Below are 18,714 nucleotides of genomic sequence, written 5' to 3' on the forward strand. Positions count from 1 at the left end.
GAAAACACAGCAACATATCAGAAATGTAATTCAGAACCAAAAAAAACATCTTGAAAAGTAAAGCTATGTGTCTCATTCTTAATTATAACTGGATGTTAAAGTTTTATTCTTAGATAACATAACTTGAGGGTAAGCCAAGATGAACTTGTTTTTCTTCTGTTTGTTGCCCTTTAAGGGTAGTTCCTACCTTTCCTCACACCCTCCAGGTGTTTATTCTCCTGTAGCACATTTTATTGTGTACACAGATGAGACATGGACTACCTTTTTTTGTACGGTCTGTTGCTGTTTTCTGTTCTGTTAACTTGTTTTGCACTTCAGGGAAGCCACACGTAAAAGATTTCTGTCTCCTCATGTTTGTGACCAATCAGAGAGGAACTGCTAGTTTGGAGATTGAGGCTGAAAGTCCATTCAAGAGCGTTGCTGATACGTCCCTGATAGGACTTTTTGAGCCTTGCTCTTTCTATAAGTGCAGACTTTGCTTGACAAAACAACCCATTGTAATTATCTATAAGCAGGGATGATGCATAGAGAAAGTCTGTTATCAATCTGTCATAAAAGGATCACACTTAACTGTCCACACATCTTCCTCATAAGCATGTTCAACCCCTCCACTGTCCTGTGCTCACACACTTCTGCTGAGCACACAGGTAATGGTAATTTAATTAAGTGAGTCTCAGGGTGGAAAAGGGCAGGCCACAGATATGGGCATCTGAACTTCAGCCTGTGGGATCCGGACATGTTACACTTTAATACTTGGGCAGTCTGTTAGCAACTTGGCAGCAGTCGTCAAAGCACAGTGACTGTCAGTTTAAACATTAACTTGCAGGTCAAGAGTCAAGTTGCCTGACAGTGGCTGCATGTTGCTTAAAGCCCGACTTTCTCTTTCTCACACTGCACTCCGGGTACATTAAGATACCAAAATGACCAACTTCGGGCAGATCCTGAAAGAGATTGGGGAGTTTGGTTTATTTCAGAAGCGTTTGGTGGCTGCATTATGCATCCCCACATTGTTTACAGCTTTCGACGTGATTGGTCAAGTGTTCACAGGCATGAACTTCCCTCATCACTGCAACACTGACTGGATCTTGGAGCGTGGGCCCAACCTGACAGATGAGAGACAGAGAAATCTCACCATCCCTGTGAACAAGGATGGAAAGTATGAAAGCTGTAAGATGTTCACACCTGTGGATTTGGATTTGGAAACGATTGAGGCATACAGGATCAATACAACAACAGGATGCATAAATGGATCAGATTTTGAAGCACCCAAAGGTTCCTCCAGCATTGTGACCGAGGTAAAAGATACTTGTTTATACACCCACAGAGCAACACACTGAACCCTTCAACTATTTACTTATTGTGACCACTGACAGGTGAAGTGAATAACACTGATTATCTGGTCTGTGGGTGGGATATATTAGGCAGCAGATGAACATTTTGTCCTGAAAGTTGATGTGTTAGAAGCATGAAAAATGGGCGGCGTGAGGATTTAAGCGACTTTGACAAGGCCCAAATTGTGATGGCTAAACTACTGGGTTAGAGCATCTCCAAAACTGCAGCTCTTGTGGGGTGTTCCCAGTCTGCAGAGGTCAGTACCTAACAAAAGGAAGGAAAAGCGGTGAACTGGCGACAGGGTCATGGTAGCCAAGGCTCACTGATGTACGTGGGGAGTGAAGGCTGGCCCTGTTGTGGTTCAATAGATGAACTACTGTAGCTCAAACTACTGAAAAAGTTAATGCTGGTTCTGATAGAAAGGTGTCAGAACAAATCACAGTGTATGGGGCTGCAAACATGACCACCAGGGTGGGTATGTGAAGTTAGTTTTTATTGTCAGATTGCAGAGAAATAACTAGTGTTTGTAAGAATATAGAATATATTCTATTGTATCATTTACTGTGTTACATTTAGGAACATATGTTTGAAGAAATGGAGGCTGCCATGTTTGTACAGTAATAATAATAATAATAAATTTTATTTATAAGTGCTTTTCTAAATATTCAAAGACACTTTACATAAAAACATAAAAGCAGCAAAACAACATCAAGTAGTAAAACATTAAAAACACATCAGACTAAGCTAAACATTAAAAGCAATTTTAAAATGGTGTGTTTTTGTCAGTGATTTGAATGTTGGAGGGTCGGTACAGTCACGGATGTGTTTGGGGAGAGAGTTCCAGAGGGAGGGGGCAGCTACAGAGAACGCTCTTGTCGCCCCAGGTTCGGCGCTTGGTCCGGGGTGGAGGCAGTAGCACAGAACAGCCAAACCAAACACTGACTCTAGATAGGGCTGTTCATGTTTTTTGTGTGTTTCACGGCCACCATATTTTTCTTTTTGCTCAAAAGGAGAGGAAGCTGCAAATCTGCAACTATACCACAATAAAGGCCCCTAAACCCCACACACTGGTCCTTTTAAGTAGTGTGACAGCTGGTCTGTGTGATGTGACAGTTGACTTTGACTTTTTGTCCCTTCTAAACCACCATACTTTTTTGACTGCATTTAGTTATGGCACTTGCCTGCTATCCTGGTTATTGTACATGCTGGTCAGCAATAGTTTGGTTTGTTAGAGATACTGATGCAAAACTACAATTTAAACGGTTTCCATTTATTTCTAATTACTAACCTAGAATATGTCTGGTGTTTTCTTTGGTCCTCTCCTCCTTTCACCATCCTTCCTGCTATCAGTTCAACCTGGTGTGTGACAGGAGCAGCTTGATTGAGGCATCACAGTCCGTCTACATGGCTGGTCTTCTGGTTGGAGCGCTGGTGTTGGGGCCGATGGCTGACAGGTACACATTCACACATGTCTCATTTACATACAAAACTCAATCACCAGTCTAACAGTTCTTCTCTTCTCTTTGTAGGTTTGGTCGACGCTTTGTTGTCCTGCTCTCACTCCTTCTCCTACTGTTGTTTGGTGTCAGTGCTGGTTTCTCACCGAACATCTACGTTTATATTGTTCTCAAATTTTTAGGTGGCATCTCCATTTCAGGCATTATTGCTAATGCATTTGTGATAGGTAGGTCTACATCTCTTCTTTTGCTATTATGCCCTTTCAAGAGCAGCATTACAATACAAACAGCAACGATATTCTATTTTATAAAATTAAATTGATAATACGTTACACATACTTAATAAAATGATTCCATTTCTGTCTGTATTATTGCTTCGAAGGTGGAGAGTGGAGCGATTCCTCCAAGTTTGCTCTCTGCACCATTATCTGCCACTCTTTTTTCCCTCTTGGACTGATGCTGTTGTCTGGAGTTGCCTATTTGATCCGCAACTGGAGGATCCTGCAGTGGGTACTCTTCAGCCCTCTTATCCTTGTCCTGGGAATCTTTTATTGGTAAGCAGCTACTGAGGACACTTGGATTTAGATGATGATCTCCATTACAGCCACAGAAAAAAAAAATAATTGTGATTCTGGACCTATATCTTGATTAGGATTCTTCCAGAGTCAGCTCGCTGGCTCATCACACAGGGCAGGAAAGAGGAGGCCATAAAGGAGATCCGGAGGGCAGCCAAGGTGAATGGGAGGAAGGTCCCAGAAGATCTGCTAGACAAGGTAAACTTCATCAAAAACACTTTGCCTTCAACCTAAATCAAACACAATAATAAATGTGATAAACTGAAATAAATATACTCTAACTACAAAATGACACCTATATTGTTTAGCTGGAGGCTGAGGGTACATCCAAAAGAGGAAACATGTTGGACATCTTCAGGATATCATATCTCAGAAAACGAGCTTTCATAATGAGCTACATCTGGTGAGTATTTATCTCATCCACAACCACATCTACAGCCACATCTGTGTGGCTGCACTGAAGGTATCTCTTCAACTCTGTTAATAGGTTTGGAACAAGTATGATGTACTACGGACTGAGTCTGAACGTTGGAAATTTCGGTCTGGATATCTACCTCACACAGTTCATCTTTGGTGTAGTAGAAGTCCCTGCACGTCTGGGCAGTTTACCTCTTATCCAGCACTTTGGGAGGAAAATATGTCTAGTAGGGGTCCTGTTGCTTGGAGGTTGTGCTTGTCTTGCAATAATTGCAGTTCCAAGAGGTACTTTGTTATATACTAATGGGAGCCTGTTGTAATCTGTCTTGAATGTATCATTCACCTGATTCTTGAGAACAAGAAATTACATTTCTTAAAATTAAATTTTTATTTGCCTTGTGAGCTTGCTACATCTAAATATTCTAAGACATGCATTGCATTCTGACACATATGTTTAATTTATGTGTCACAGTTTTGTTCATTATTTGTCCATCAGATCTTCCTGTTGTGGTAACAGTCATAGCTGTACTGGGAAAATTTGCTGCCACTGCCAGTTTCTCCATCGTTTACGTTTATACTGCAGAGCTATACCCCACCACTCTAAGGTAAGGTAGGTAATGTCAGAGGTAAAACATGAAATCTGTTATTAGACTTAATATTTTGTTTGTTACTATTTCATACTATGTGGTCGCTTTTAAGTCCATTGTCTATACTGGTAGGCAGAATGGTGTAGGTCTAAACTCCATGTGTGCTCGTGTGGCGGGCATCCTTGCTCCACTGATCAGGCTCCTAGACGTCTACCATTACACCATCCCCATGCTAATATATGGCATCATCCCCATTACTGCTGGGGGTTTGTGTTTATTACTACCTGAGACTCGTAATGTTGAACTCCAGGACCACGCTGAACTCACGTGAGTTGATGAACCTGTTCAGAACAGAGGGCTAATTTCACTTACAAGAAGCTGAAGGTAGCTAACTACAATCATTTCCTCATTTTTATTTTCAGAAAACCAGAGAACGGGGCTGCTGAGACGGCATCCTTCACTAAATCAGGAAAGAGCACAAAAATGTAATTTACATGGACACAATGGCTGTCATAGCTTTTTCATATGAGGAAAACTGGTTTGCCTTTTTTCTAATTACTGGTGTGTTACCCAAATGCAAAGCTTCAACTGAGTTATATTGAACTTGTAAATTATTAAGCATAATGTTATGTTTTGTAGTTACAATCTGTTAAAAAATTATTCACTACTACAGAATTTATAGACTGTTTGATAACTTGAATTGAATTGTATATACAGTATATGAAATGATGTGTATTTGCTATGCACCTATTTGTTTCTCACCTCAATTTAATTGATGTATGATGGACAGTACGCATGTTATAGTGTGAATGGATGTATTGCCTGTATGTTTTTCAGTTGCTACAAGTCAACTGTAGTGCATTATGGAGAATGGGAATAAGCTAACATTTTGACATGTCGTAGTACACTGTAACTGATTACATTGAGTCACTTTTGTTCATCTTTGAGCTGTGAATTTGCACAATTGTTCTGTCACTGATGTGGATAAAGTTAGTAACTGTGTGTTAAACACAGAGGAACACTGACTGAGAGACTGAGAGTTGGTACATGTATTATGTAGCCAGAAACACAACAAATGAATGCTGTCTTTGCTCCATGTCTGCTTGATGTGTAAATAACAACTGTAGCAGTGCCTATAATGTTTTTTGTTTCATGAAGTTCTGCCCCCTTGTGGCAAAAAAAACAATAATAAAAATCTGTTGTCTTACATCTTGTGTTTCAAAGTGTAATCAGTCGCTTTGATCGTTATAATTGCTCATTGCTTACGTATTGCCTATCTGTGATATCACAACCTTATGTAGATACAAAATACAAGCTAAACTAAACTCTGAGCACTTTGCTGCATGTCACTCCCTCTCTCTCTTGATATAACTATCAAAAACAAACAAAAAACATAGAAATAAGGATCTTAAAAAATAAATCACTTGCCCAAATGACACCAAAAGGCCTTTATTCAGTTGTGGGTCCCTGATTTCAGACAGAAGTAGACATTTTTAGCAGGTGGCCAGCAGATTTGATCAGCTGTAGCTGGCTAGCTTATTGATGTTAATTTTTACTAGTGCAGTGCCCGTAGGAAGTATGTATTGCTATTGAAAAGTGGGAGGTTAAGTAGCTTTTTCATGGATGGCCAAATGAGGTTGTGTTTGAAGGTGTAGTAGCTAGCTACAGACAAACATGGCTGTGGTGCGCACGTGACTATGGTGGCTATGCTTAACAATGCTAGTGGAATTCGTAAATCATTTATGAAATAATTTATTAACGGTATCTTTGTAGTCCAAACAAAGCTGACGTTGCACACCCTTAAACCACACAGCAGCCATGTTGCAACTTTCAGGTCAGTCTGATCCTGATCTGCAGAGATATTTGAGGCACACACACACAGACAGACAGACAGACAGAGATTTCTTGCTTTTATAGAGAGATTTTGTGAGTTGGTCAAGTCTGTTTCTGACTGACTTGTTTGAATGACCCCTTTTGCAGAAAGGTTTTCTGTAGGCAAAATAAATTAGGATGCAAGCTGGCACAGAAAATGTCTGTCTCAATATTGTGCTGTCTGGTACTTTTCCAGTTTTTCTGTATTTGTTATTCCTGTGTAAGTACATTGAGACAAATGAGTCAAAATTCTTGTACTGTATGCAAACCCATACTTGGCCAATAAAGCTGATTCTTATTGTGATTCTGGTGATACTGTTACTGTATCATGCTAATTCAGCACTAAAATTATACCACAAATGAAAGACCGATGCACTTGTGCAATGACAATAAAGCTGAATGTAATCTAATCTAATCTAATCTATAGCTTTACCTTTACCTCTACAGTCCTAGATCCCTAATTAGCTAGAGATGTTCAGATAACATTTTTTTCAGCCCGATTCCAATACCTGACCTTTGCATAACAGCTAAAACCGAGTACTGATCCAATACCCATCACACTTGGGTTGTAATTGATTAAAGATTGATTAGCAAGATCCGATATATTCCTATATGGTGCTAGACTTATGGTACTTAGAGCTGGGCACATATCTCACACTGCACTTTGAGGAAGCACTGCAACAGCTACATTATGTCAATATGAGTAACTTCGGGCAAAGCCTAAAGGAGATTGGGGAGTTTGATTTGTTTCTGAAACGGTTATTGGCTGCATTATGCATCCCCAGCATGTTTGCAGCTTTCAACGTCTGAAGTCATAAAGCTGCTTCATCACTTGGCTAAAATGAAGATTTTACACCCTCCAGTCTGGAATAAAGCTAAGCTATGACTGTTGACACCATCAGAAATGTGTTTTGGATTTGGCAGAAAGAGGCCGTTATCAGTACAGATGCCACATCCTTTCAAACACACTCTGGATGTTTTATAATGAATGTGCATCTCATAGTTATTGGCACCGATGGCATTGGCAGGTTAATTTAACATTCTGCTCTAATGTGTAGATCTGAAACTGAATGAAAATGAATAAATTTTTTTGCTTGCAAATAAAATGTTAAGAAGAAATCTTTGTATTTTGACTTTAAACAAATTTTACGCTAGCCTTAAATTGAAAATGACCCAGTAATGTCAACATTTATCAATCAGATTTTCAGTGTCTTTGAAATGTAGTTCTTGCTACATGTGAAGATACCTGAAATAAAGATATACAGGTGTGTCGACCCTGTGTTCTCCTCAAAGAATTTGAATTTCCCACCTGTTTTGAGTTTTTTTAATTCTTTCATTTGCTCTATTTGTTTCTCTTGATTATTTTTAATCAATAAAGAATGAGCATATCAGCCACCTCTTGGCACTTAGTTTTTGAGTAAGTTGTTCCTATAAGTAGATAAATGTTTACAAAAATGTAAATTGCACTAAGTTACATCTCTTTCTAAGCACAATTTTCCTGGGAATATTTATCTAATCATGATATCATATGCTGTCTTTCCCATTCTTAACTATAACTGGATGTTAAAGTTTTATTCTTAGATAAGATAACTTGAAGGTAAGCTAAGGAGAGCTTGTTTTTCTTCTGTTTGTTGCCCTTTAAGGATAGTTCCTACCTTTCCTCACACCCTCCAGGTGTTTATTCTCCTGTTGCACATTTTATTATGTACACAGATGAGACATGGACTACTTTGGGTGTTTAGCATCTCTGTTCCTGTTTGCAGTTTTCTGTTACGTGAATTTAAAACTTAGGGAAATCTTAATCTGGATTTAAGGGAAGCCATATGTAAAAGACTTCTGGCACCTCATGTTTGTGGCCAATCAGAGAGGCACTGCTAGATCCTGACTCTTCCTATAAGTGCAGACTTCGCTTGAGAAAACTACTTATTGTTAGGATCTAAGAGCAAGGATGATGCACAGAGAAAGACACTTTTATTAGAAGGCATGTCAGAGGATCACACGTAACTGTCCACAGTGTCCTCTTCCTCATAAGCGTTTTCAGCCCTTCCACTGTTCTGTGCTCAAACACTTCTACTGAGCAAACAGGTAATGGTAATTAAATTCTGAATCTTCAAGTCTCAGGGAGGAAAAGGGCGGGCCACATATTTGGGCATCTGAACTCCAGCCTGAGGGATCCTGACATGTTACACTTTTATACTTGGGCAGTCTGTTTGTTAGTAATACTTTCTCTTTCTCACACTGCACTCCGGGCCCATTAAGATACCAAAATGACCAACTTCGGGCAGATCCTGAAAGAGATTGGGGAGTTTGGTTTATTTCAGAAGCGTTTGGTGGCTGCATTATGCATCCCCACTGTGTTTGCAGCTTTCGATGTGTTTGGTCCAGTGTTCACAGGCAGGAGATTCCCACATCACTGCAACACTGACTGGATCTTGGAGCGTGGGCCCAACCTGACAGATGAGAGACAAAGAAATCTCACCATCCCTGTGAACAAGGATGGAAAGTATGAAAGCTGTAAAATGTTCACACCTGTGGATTTGGATTTGGAAACAATTGGGATTAATACAACAGGATGCATAAATGGATCAGATTTTGAAGCACCCAAAGGTTCCTCCAGCATTGTGACAGATGTAAGAGATACTTGTTTATACTTATACTAGACTACTTTATTTTTATTATTATTTTTATTGTCAGTTTGCACTTTCCTACTGTTTCAAAACAGTAAAAACTTACATTTAGGAGGATCTATTTGCAGAAATGGAGGCTGCCATGTTTCTACAGAAGTCCAGAATGAAACCAAACACTGGCTCTAGATAGGGCTGTTCATGTTTCCATTTATTTCTAATTACTAAACCAGAAAATGGATCAATATAGACTTTTCAAAACATAAGAAAATACATAAATACAAGTGGAAACAACACAGTTTAACACTCCATAATATAATCAATACTACCATCCTTCCTGCTATCAGTTCAACCTGGTGTGTGACAGGAGCAGCTTGATTGAGGCATCACAGTCCATCTACATGGCCGGTCTTCTGGTTGGAGCGCTGCTGTTTGGGCAGATGGCTGACAGGTAAACATTCACTTTACTTTACTTGGTACTTGTGATTTGAGTATTTTTTTTAAACTAGTATCAGTAGAACTTGATTGAATGACAAACTCAAAGAAATAAACAGAAACCAGTCTGCATTCATACGATTTTATACTTGCAGTGTATCAGTGTATACATTCTTGCTGAACTTAATGGAAATAAATATTCACATATGTCTCATTTACATACAAAACTCAATCACCAGTGTAACAGTTCTTCTCTTCTCTTTGTAGGTTTGGTCGACGCTTTGTAGTCCTGCTCTCACTCCTTCTCCTACTGTTGTTTGGTGTCGGTGCTGGTTTCTCACCCAACATCTACGTTTATATTGTTCTCAAATTTTTAGGTGGCATCTCCATTTCAGGCATTATTAGTAATGCATTTGTGATAGGTAGGTCTACATCTCTTTTTTTCTTAATTTGCCATTTGAAGAGCAAAATTGTTAATACAAACAGCAACTACATTTTTTCATTTTATTAAATTTAATTGCTAATACTTGTGGCCAATAGAAAAACATTTGACTTCCAGTGATGAACTCTAATGCAGAGTGTATGAAGTTGATTATTCACTTTCTTTACAGTTTGGCAATGGGTGCAAGTCTCCTTAATTCAGACCAATATGTACACTTTCAAATTTGAACTAAAAGCATCAAGGGCCCGCTGAAACCCATTATAACCTGCAAGTCAACTAACTTTCATTTTTTAGAAATAATAGCCCCACATAGAAAAACACAATTCTGTTTAGTTTCCTCTATAATTACACAACATCCTTCAGTTTCATAAGTTGCATGTTGAGGTGGTTATTTGTGAAATTTATGTCGATGCAATGAGAGTTGATGCTTTGACAAGTTGCAAGCTAAAAAAGTTGGCTCATACAGTGGTGACATTTGCAGTGTTAAGTGTTGCATGCATTGAATTGATCCTACTTTTGAATCACATGAGCATAACATACATGCATTTTACTAAATAGATCAGTAACAATAAGAGTAGTACTGGTAAAATAACGTGTCAGAAATGATTCCATTTCCGTCTGTATTATTTCTTTGAAGGTGGAGAGTGGAGTGATTCCTCCAAGTTTGCTCTCTGCACCATTATCTGCCACTCTTTTGTCGCTCTTGGACTGATGATGTTGTCTGGAGTTGCCTATTTGATCCACAACTGGAGGATCCTGCAGTGGGTACTCTTCAGCCCTCTTATCCTTGTCCTGGGAATCTTTTATTGGTAAGCAGCTGCTCAGGACACTTGGCCACAGAAAAAAATATTATTGTTTGTGATTGTGGACCTATATCTTGATTAGGATTCTTCCAGAGTCAGCTCGCTGGCTCATCACACAGGGCAGGAAAGAGGAGGCCATAAAGGAGATCCGGAGGGCAGCCAAGGTGAATGGGAGGAAGGTCCCAGAAGATCTGCTAGACAAGGTAAACTTCATCAAAAACACTTTGGCTTAAATCTAAATCAAACACAATAATAAATGTGATAAACTGAAATAAATATACTCTAACTACAAAATGACACCTATATTGTTTAGCTGGAGGCTGAGGATACATCCAAAAGAGGAAACATGTTGGACATATTCAGGATATCATATCTCAGAAAACAAACTTTCATAATGAGCTACATCTGGTGAGTATTTATCTCATCCACAACAACATCTACAGCCACATCTGTGTGGCTGCACTGAAGGTATCTCTTCAACTCTGTTAATAGGTTTGGAACAAATCTAATGTACTACGGACTGAGTCTGAACGTTGGAAATTTCGGTCTGGATATCTACCTCACACAGTTCATCTTTGGTGTAGTAGAAGTCCCTGCACGTCTGGGCTGTTTACCTCTTATCCAGCACTTTGGGAGGAAAATATGTCAAGTAGGGCTCCTGTTGCTTGGAGGTTGTGCTTGTCTTGCAATACTTGCAGTTCCAAGAGGTACTTTGTTATATACTAATGGGAGCCTGTTGTAATCTGTCTTGAATGTATCATTCACCTGATTCTTGAGAACAAGAAATTACATTTTAAGGAATACTAACATTATTATTTGCCTTGTGAGGCTTACAACATTCAATTATATATTCTTCTCTGTCACAGTTGTGTTCATTATTTGTCCATCAGATCTTCCTGTTGTGGTAACAGTCATAGCTGTACTGGGAAAATTAGCTGCCGCTGCCCTTTCCTCCATCGTCTACGTTTATACTGCAGAGCTATACCCCACCACTCTAAGGTAAGGTAGGTAATGTCAGAGGTAAAACATAAAATAGACTTTATATTGGCAGAAAATGTTTGTTATTATTTCATGCTATGTGATCGCTTCCATCATCCATTGTCTATACTGGTAGGCAGAATGGTGTAGGTCTAAACTCCATGTGTGCTCGTGTGGCGGGCATCCTCGATCCACTTGTCAGGCTCCTGGACGTCTACCATTACACCATCCCCATGCTAATATATGGCATCATCCCCATTACTGCTGGGGGTTTGTGTTTATTACTGCCTGAGACTCGTTATGTTGAACTCCAGGACCACGCTGAACTCACGTGAGTTGATGAACCTGTTCACAACAAAGGGCTAATTTCACTTACAAGAAGCTCAAGGTAGTTAAATACAATAATTTTCTCATTTTTATTTTCAGAAAACCAGACAACGGGGCTGCTGAGACGGCATCCTTCACTAAATCAGGAAAGAGCACCAAAATGTAATTTACATAGTGGCTGTCATAGTTGTTCGATAATGTGACGTGGATAAAGTTAGTAACTAGGTGTTGAACATAGAGGAACACTGACTGAGAGAGAGTTGGTTCTTGTATTATGTGGCCAGTAAATAGCAACTGCAACAGTGCCTGTGATGTTTTTGTCATGGAGTTCTGCCCCCTTGTGGCGAAAAAACAACAACAAACAAACAACTGTTGTCTGCTTGTGTTTCAAAATGTAATCAGTTGCTTTGATCATTAAATCTGTGATATCACAGTGTTTTGTGTGCAAGTGCAAGCTAATTTTTATAGGAGTGAGGACAAATGTGACACATCACACGGGAATGACTCAAGTTTGTTCTCTGACAGAAATGTTCTTTAGAAATGTATTATTCAAGAAAAGCTCACAGCTGCTCACAGCTATCGTGTATCAAGATTGAGTCCTTACTACAGCAGCCCAGATTCAACTCTGTGTGCTTTGCTGCAGGTCACCCCATCTCTCCTTAAAAAATCTTTTAAAAAATTGTCTTAAAAAAGGAAAACTGTTGTTTTTTTTAATGAAGCCCATGACACAGAAAGTCCTTTAATTTAGCCCTGGGTCCCTGATTTCAGGCAGAAATTGTATTGATGTTAATCTTTATTTTGTGAGTTGGTCAAGTCTGTGTCAAGCTGGCTCATCTGTTTCTGATTGACTTGTTTGAAAAGCAAAACAAGTCTTTTGGTGTAATTAATTGGGATTCTAGATGGCAAAAATGGCTTTCTTGATATTGTGCTCCTAGTACTAAAACTGTTCACCACTGCTAGTAGATTTAGAAGAAGAGGCCCCAAATGCTTGGCTGACTTTAAAAAAGTATTCTTACAGTCTTGATTCTATCACATTAAAAAATATAAAAGCAATTTTGTCAAGAATACTTGAAACTGTTTGTTTTACATTATCTTGAAAACTTGTTGGCAGCATGTTCAAGCTTTTCAGAAACAAATCTGCATCTGTATATTGCAGTTTATGCTCTTTAAATTTAATTTAATGAATAATTATAGTGGAGATTTTTACAGCTGCCTGAACAGTTTTTTCAAATTTTCATTACTTTTGATTTGACATGACCACATGTTTTTAGTGCTTTAGGTCAGTGTAATTATTTATTTATGCTTTGTCTGTCCTTATTATCTCCTTTATTTTGTTCTATTCCCTCCATGCTACCACTTTGTGTGAACTGTGTTTGTGTGTGCTTAAAATGGAGATATGATCATTAGTGCAAATGTTATTTCCTTATCTATCCCAGATTTTACAATAGGTAGAACAATAAAAACGTTTGTCCCTTACTAAAAGATGAAGACAAGTGCCATAACAACCACACATGCACTGATAACACTTACTTCATGATACCGATTCCGATCACTGACCTTTGCGTATCAGCCAAAACCGAGTACCGGTCCGACATGTGTGCATTAAAAATAAACCCTTTGTCAGAGTCAGGATAAGGGTGTGGCGGGACATCACTTCTCTGGGGAAAAAATGGCAAATAGCGTTTTGGTTCTGATGTTTCACATTGTACCAGACCAATGACCAGACACCCGTATTTGCCAATGCCTAATACAACCAATTACGATACTGATAACGGTTTTAGAACAACACTAAATTTAGCCACATTAGCCTATAAAATGAAGCCATAAAACTGTGAATGTCATATCACACTTGGGTTGTAATGGATTAAAGATTAATTAGCAAGATCAGATATATTCATATATGGTGCTAGACTTATGACACTTAGAGCTGGGCTCATACATATCTCACACTGCACTTTGATGAGGATCACTGCAACAGCCACATGTCAATATGAGCAACTTTGGACAAATCCTAAAGGAGATTGGGGAGTTTGGTTTGTTTCAGAAAAGATTATTGGCTGCATTATGCATCCCCAGCATGTTTGCAGCTTTCGACGTGATTGGTCAGGTGTTTACAGCCATGAGCTTCCCTCATCACTGCAACACTGACTGGATCTTGGAGCGTGGGCCCAACTTGACAGGTGAAAGACAAAGAAATCTCACCCTGCCAGTGAACGAGGATGGAAAGTATGAAAGCTGTGAGATGTTCACGCCTGTGGATTTGGATTTGGAAGCAATTGAAGCATATGGGATTAACAGCACAACTGGATGTACAGATGGATGGGACTATGAGGCACCCATAGGTACTTCCAGCATTGTGACAGAGGTAAACAAATGAATAGCTTAATTATTAAATTGTCTTGCGGGCCTGTCAGGGTCTCTAAGTCCTGCTTTCAGTTCTTTCTTTTATTTATCTACCTCCTTTCCTCCTTTCACATTTCTTCTTGTTTTCAGTTTGATCTGGTTTGTGACAAGAGTGGTTTTATTGAGACATCACAGTCCCTCTCCATGGCAGGCGTTCTGGTTGGAGCAATGGTGTTTGGGGCAATTTCTGACAGGTAAGAACCCATAACACATCCACTTCCTGGTCTTGTACACACAAGTTATGGAATTTTGTTATTATTCATAGGAACATAGAATGTAGGTAAAATACTGTAAGCTGTGAGAAATACACAGAAGGATCTAGCTTAATAATGTGGCCCTTTAAAGCACTAGAAGCATTTATTCTCTTCCTTCTCTTCTCTCTGTAGGTTTGGTCGGCGCTTTGCGATCCTGCTTTCACTCCTTCTCCTTCTGGTGTTTGGTGTGGGTACTGCTTTCTCACCCAATGTCTATTTTTATATGGTTCTCAAATTCTTTTGTGGGAGCTCAAGTGTTGTCATTGTGATGAACACATCTGTGATGGGTAAGCCTGCTTTTTCCACATTCCCATTATTATTATTATTGTTATCATTATTGCTCTTGCTGTATTTTCTCTATCATCTATCAATCCATATGATCATCTATATACTCATTTTCATCAGCCATACTGAGTTATAGTGACTTATCTTATCCTGTCATACAGGGATGGAGTGGACTGATCCCTCTAAGACGGCTCTGTGCACAGAGGCCATCATAATGTTCTTTTCTGTTGGACTGATGCTGTTGTCTGGCATTGCATATTTAATCCACAACTGGAGGATCCTGCAGCTCGTGCTTTTATGCCCTCTTGTTCTTGTTTTGGGATTCTTGTACTGGTCAGCAGCTATCAGACAATAATACTTTGATGTTTATTAGGTGCTATTTGCCAAAAACTTTGATAGGGGGGTTATAATTGACCCTTACTAAGTCACACCCCTTTTTGCTCTGTGCTCCATTAACAGTTGAGCAAGCTTGGTTGCCAGCAGGGTTGAGAGGGATACTTTAAAAATATAATCCGATACAATTACTAATTACCTGTGAAAAAATTTAACAAAAGTAGCAAAATCCAAGTATCACAATATTAAAGTGTCGCAACTTGATTACTTTCAATTACTTTCGGATTACCTCAACACCAAATATGCTAATAAAAACAAAAGAGAAGAAATATCAATAAGAAGTATTGATGAAAGTGTATTCTTTAAGACAAACAAAAATGTAAAAAGAAAAGAAAAAGGAAAATGGAAGTGTTTTTTGCATCAGAAATGTGTTCTCTGCTTCTGTATTTATTAAGAGAAAAACTGATGTATTTTAAATTGTAGAATTGTAATCCTGCTAAATAATCCCCATTTTTACCAAATGTAACTGTAATCTGATTACGTCTTTTTTCTTCTAACAGTAATGTGATGCCTGATCTTAAGTTAGCTGAAGGTAGCAAAACACTAGCTAACTCATGATTGATATATATTTGCAAGTTAGGTAGCATTTTATATAAAGTTGATGTTAGTTAGCATTTGGCTAACATGAGATGTCATTATATATATGTCGCTTTTATCTTTTAACTATTTTTGAGATGTGGTTGTCTTTTCAACACAGACTGACTAAGGCTTGCTCAACTGCTATTTGCAGCACAGAGCAAAAAGGGGCGGGACTTAGAAGGGGTCAGCCACACTTTCTGTTTTTGAACCTGTGTTCCAACAGGTTTCTACCTGAGTCAGCTCGCTGGCTCCTGGCCCAGGGCAGGAAGGAGGAGGCACTAAAGGAGCTTCGGAGGGCAGCCAGGGTGAATGGGAGGATGCTCCCTGAAGATCAGCTAGAAAAAGTGAGATGCATCAAACGCACTTTGACTCTATGACAAACGGAGGCTACATTTTCTAAAACATACTTTTTACTTGTTTAGGTAGAGATGGAGGGTACATTCGAAAGAAGAAACATGTTGGACATCTTCCGAATATCGTATTTGAGAAAACGTACCATCATAATGGCCTATAACTGGTGTGTCTTCTTTAACTGATATAATTGTTCATGCTGCTGTCACTTCATATCACTGATGTTTAGTAATGATCTGTAATAGTTACAGAGTTAATAGTACACATTTGTCCCAATAATCTTGTATGTTAAAGTATCAGTGTGTAGGATGTAGTGGCATCTAGGAGTGTAGTTGCAGATTGTAACTCCCTCGCTTCACTGGCGATCGGGTTAAAAAAATAATACAGAGAATCAGAGCCAGGCCGATTTTTGGTCAACCCTAACTAGATGTCACTAAATCCTACACACTGGTCCTTTAAATAGTAGAAAACAACTGAATATACCTCTCTAACTCACACTAGGTTTGCAGCAAGTCTTCTGTACTATGGATTGAGCCTGAATGTCGGTGGTTTTGGCCTGAATGTCTACCTCACGCAGTTCATCTTTGGTTTTGTCGAAATTCCTGCAAACCTGAGCGCTTTGGGTCTAATTCAGCACTTTGGAAGGCGAATATGTCAAGTGTGCTACCTGTTCTTTGGGGGTGCTGCTTGCCTCATGGTGCTTGCTATCCCAAATGGTACTTTCAAAACCTCAGACATATCTTAAAACTTCTCTTTAAGGTTATGTGTGTCAGTTGTTTGTACAGTTATTTTTGTTTTTTTGAAGATATTATTTTTCCATCAGATCTTCCAGTGGTGGTAACAACCATAGCTGTACTGGGGAAATTTGCTGCGACTGCCTCTTTCAGCACAGCCTACGTTTACACTGCAGAATTATACCCAACCATTTTAAGGTAATGTCACTCTTTCTGCTGCTGCTCATGATCACATAAGAAATCTTGGTGACACTGATCTGTTTTAACACTGAATTTGACATATTTTGTTTTCTGTTTCATGGTATTTTTTGACTGCACTGTTATTATATCGCAACAAGGAATGTTACATATTAAAGCCTGAATATCCAATATCTTTTAATAGTAAAGGGCTCAAACAAGAGACTGCTTTATTTTACAGCACGCATGTCCAGAAATTACACTATACAGTGAACATGGGACCACTATATTAATAACAATAAATACTCTTTATTTAAAAACATTTTACACTTTTATTTACCAATTTCCCAATAAATTTCGAAATGTCCTTGTTACACAGTAATGAGATCACTGTGCTATATATATTATCAAACAGATACTTCTCCTCTTGTACTTATATATTTGTCTTGGTATAGGTACCCAGCAAGTATTTTTATACACTTAATAATTACACCCTAATTTGTAAGCTGCAATCTAAAGCATTCATCTCAATCATTGTGCATTCTTGCAGGCACAATGGGGTAGGTTTTAACTCCATGTGTGCTCGTGCGGCGGGCATCCTCGCTCCACTGATCAGGCTCCTGCAGGTCTACCATTACACCATCCCCATGCTGATATATGGCATCATCCCCATTGCTGCTGCGGGTTTCTGTTTGTTGCTGCCTGAAACCCTCAATGTTGAACTTCAAGACCACACTGAGCTGAAGTGAGCTGAGAATACATGTTTTCATTTTAAAAGAAATCTGATTACACAAACTGTATTAAGTGTAAATACTTTTTTCTGTTTTTGATTTTAGGAAACCGGTGACTGAATCTATGGGGGACAGTGCTGAACAAATTAATGAAGAACTGTAACTTGTACTGAAATCATAATAAGTCCATAGTTTTGCTTATTTATTATCAAGTAAGAAAGCTGTAAACTGTTTTAGTTAATAATACTGGTCAGTAATTATTATTTAGGTAGCATTTTTATACCTGAAAGTTTATTAGAAATGGATTTATTCACACAAATTGTTTATTAAGTCAAGTAAATGTGTGTTCCACTCCCAACATATAACATATTTACATACATCTATATCAGAGATACACATGGCAGCTAAGGTAAAAGCAAAGTTTACTTGATCCAAACAGGGTTTGACATCTGGCAGACAGTGAGCGGTTCAAAAGGGCATAACTTCCTGTTTATTGCAGTCTGTTTGAAGTTGTGTGTTGTACATATGATTTGTATTCATTGTTTAATTTCTCTTGTCCCTCTGAACTATGAAGCTCTTTGTATAAAATCATTAATAAAGATTAAAGTCATCAACTAAAGTTGAACTTGAACTGTAAGCTTAAAGAATTAGCCTTGTTATTTCCTACTAAACAATGAAGCCGACTGTGAGTGATATCTCACACTCTTTGGTTGTAATGGATTAAAGATTGATTAGCAAGATCAGATTGTCAATCTTTCCTGCTAGACTTATGACACTTAGAGCTTGGTGCATACATACGTCATACTGCACTGTGATGAGGAAGCACTGCAACAGCTACATATTAATATGAGCAACCTTTGACAAATCCTAAAGGAGATGGTTGGTCAAGTGTTTACAGGCACAAGCTTCCCTCATCACTGCAACACTGACTGGATCTTGGAGTGTGGGCCCAACCTGA

General features: G+C 38.7%; 3 protein-coding genes across 4 annotated transcripts; all 3 read left to right on the forward strand.

Annotated features, from left to right (window-relative positions):
- The first annotated feature begins 634 nt into the window (after positions 1–634).
- On the forward strand, positions 635–5,577 carry LOC127369324 (solute carrier family 22 member 13-like). Of its 2 annotated transcripts, none has more exons than XM_051410577.1 (10): positions 635–1,295; positions 2,683–2,786; positions 2,862–3,016; positions 3,172–3,343; positions 3,442–3,562; positions 3,673–3,767; positions 3,852–4,066; positions 4,278–4,386; positions 4,567–4,695; positions 4,791–5,577. In XM_051410577.1, exons 1-10 carry the CDS (start codon positions 921–923, stop codon positions 4,855–4,857), a joined length of 1,542 nt encoding a protein of 513 aa, XP_051266537.1. In that variant the 5' UTR covers positions 635–920; the 3' UTR covers positions 4,858–5,577. The 2 variants fall into 2 exon arrangements, with proteins under 2 accessions (XP_051266537.1, XP_051266536.1); XM_051410576.1 differs by having other exon boundaries at positions 637–1,295; positions 4,501–4,695.
- Positions 5,578–8,500: 2,923 nt separating this feature from the next.
- LOC127369327 (solute carrier family 22 member 13-like) lies at positions 8,501–12,371 on the forward strand. Its single transcript, XM_051410581.1, has 10 exons — positions 8,501–8,870; positions 9,212–9,315; positions 9,567–9,721; positions 10,379–10,550; positions 10,627–10,747; positions 10,858–10,952; positions 11,037–11,251; positions 11,435–11,543; positions 11,659–11,853; positions 11,949–12,371. The coding sequence occupies exons 1-10, from the start codon at positions 8,508–8,510 to the stop codon at positions 12,013–12,015; spliced, it is 1,596 nt and encodes a 531-aa protein (XP_051266541.1). The 5' UTR covers positions 8,501–8,507; the 3' UTR covers positions 12,016–12,371.
- Positions 12,372–13,839: 1,468 nt separating this feature from the next.
- Positions 13,840–18,399, forward strand: LOC127369326 (solute carrier family 22 member 13-like). The gene is made up of 10 exons (XM_051410580.1): positions 13,840–14,214; positions 14,343–14,446; positions 14,639–14,793; positions 14,953–15,124; positions 15,987–16,107; positions 16,186–16,280; positions 16,616–16,830; positions 16,938–17,046; positions 17,576–17,770; positions 17,862–18,399. The coding sequence occupies exons 1-10, from the start codon at positions 13,840–13,842 to the stop codon at positions 17,917–17,919; spliced, it is 1,599 nt and encodes a 532-aa protein (XP_051266540.1). The 3' UTR covers positions 17,920–18,399.
- The last annotated feature ends 315 nt before the right edge of the window (positions 18,400–18,714 follow it).

This window comes from Dicentrarchus labrax, unplaced genomic scaffold (genome assembly GCF_905237075.1).
Source record: "Dicentrarchus labrax unplaced genomic scaffold, dlabrax2021, whole genome shotgun sequence".
Taxonomy (NCBI): Eukaryota; Metazoa; Chordata; class Actinopteri; family Moronidae; genus Dicentrarchus; species Dicentrarchus labrax.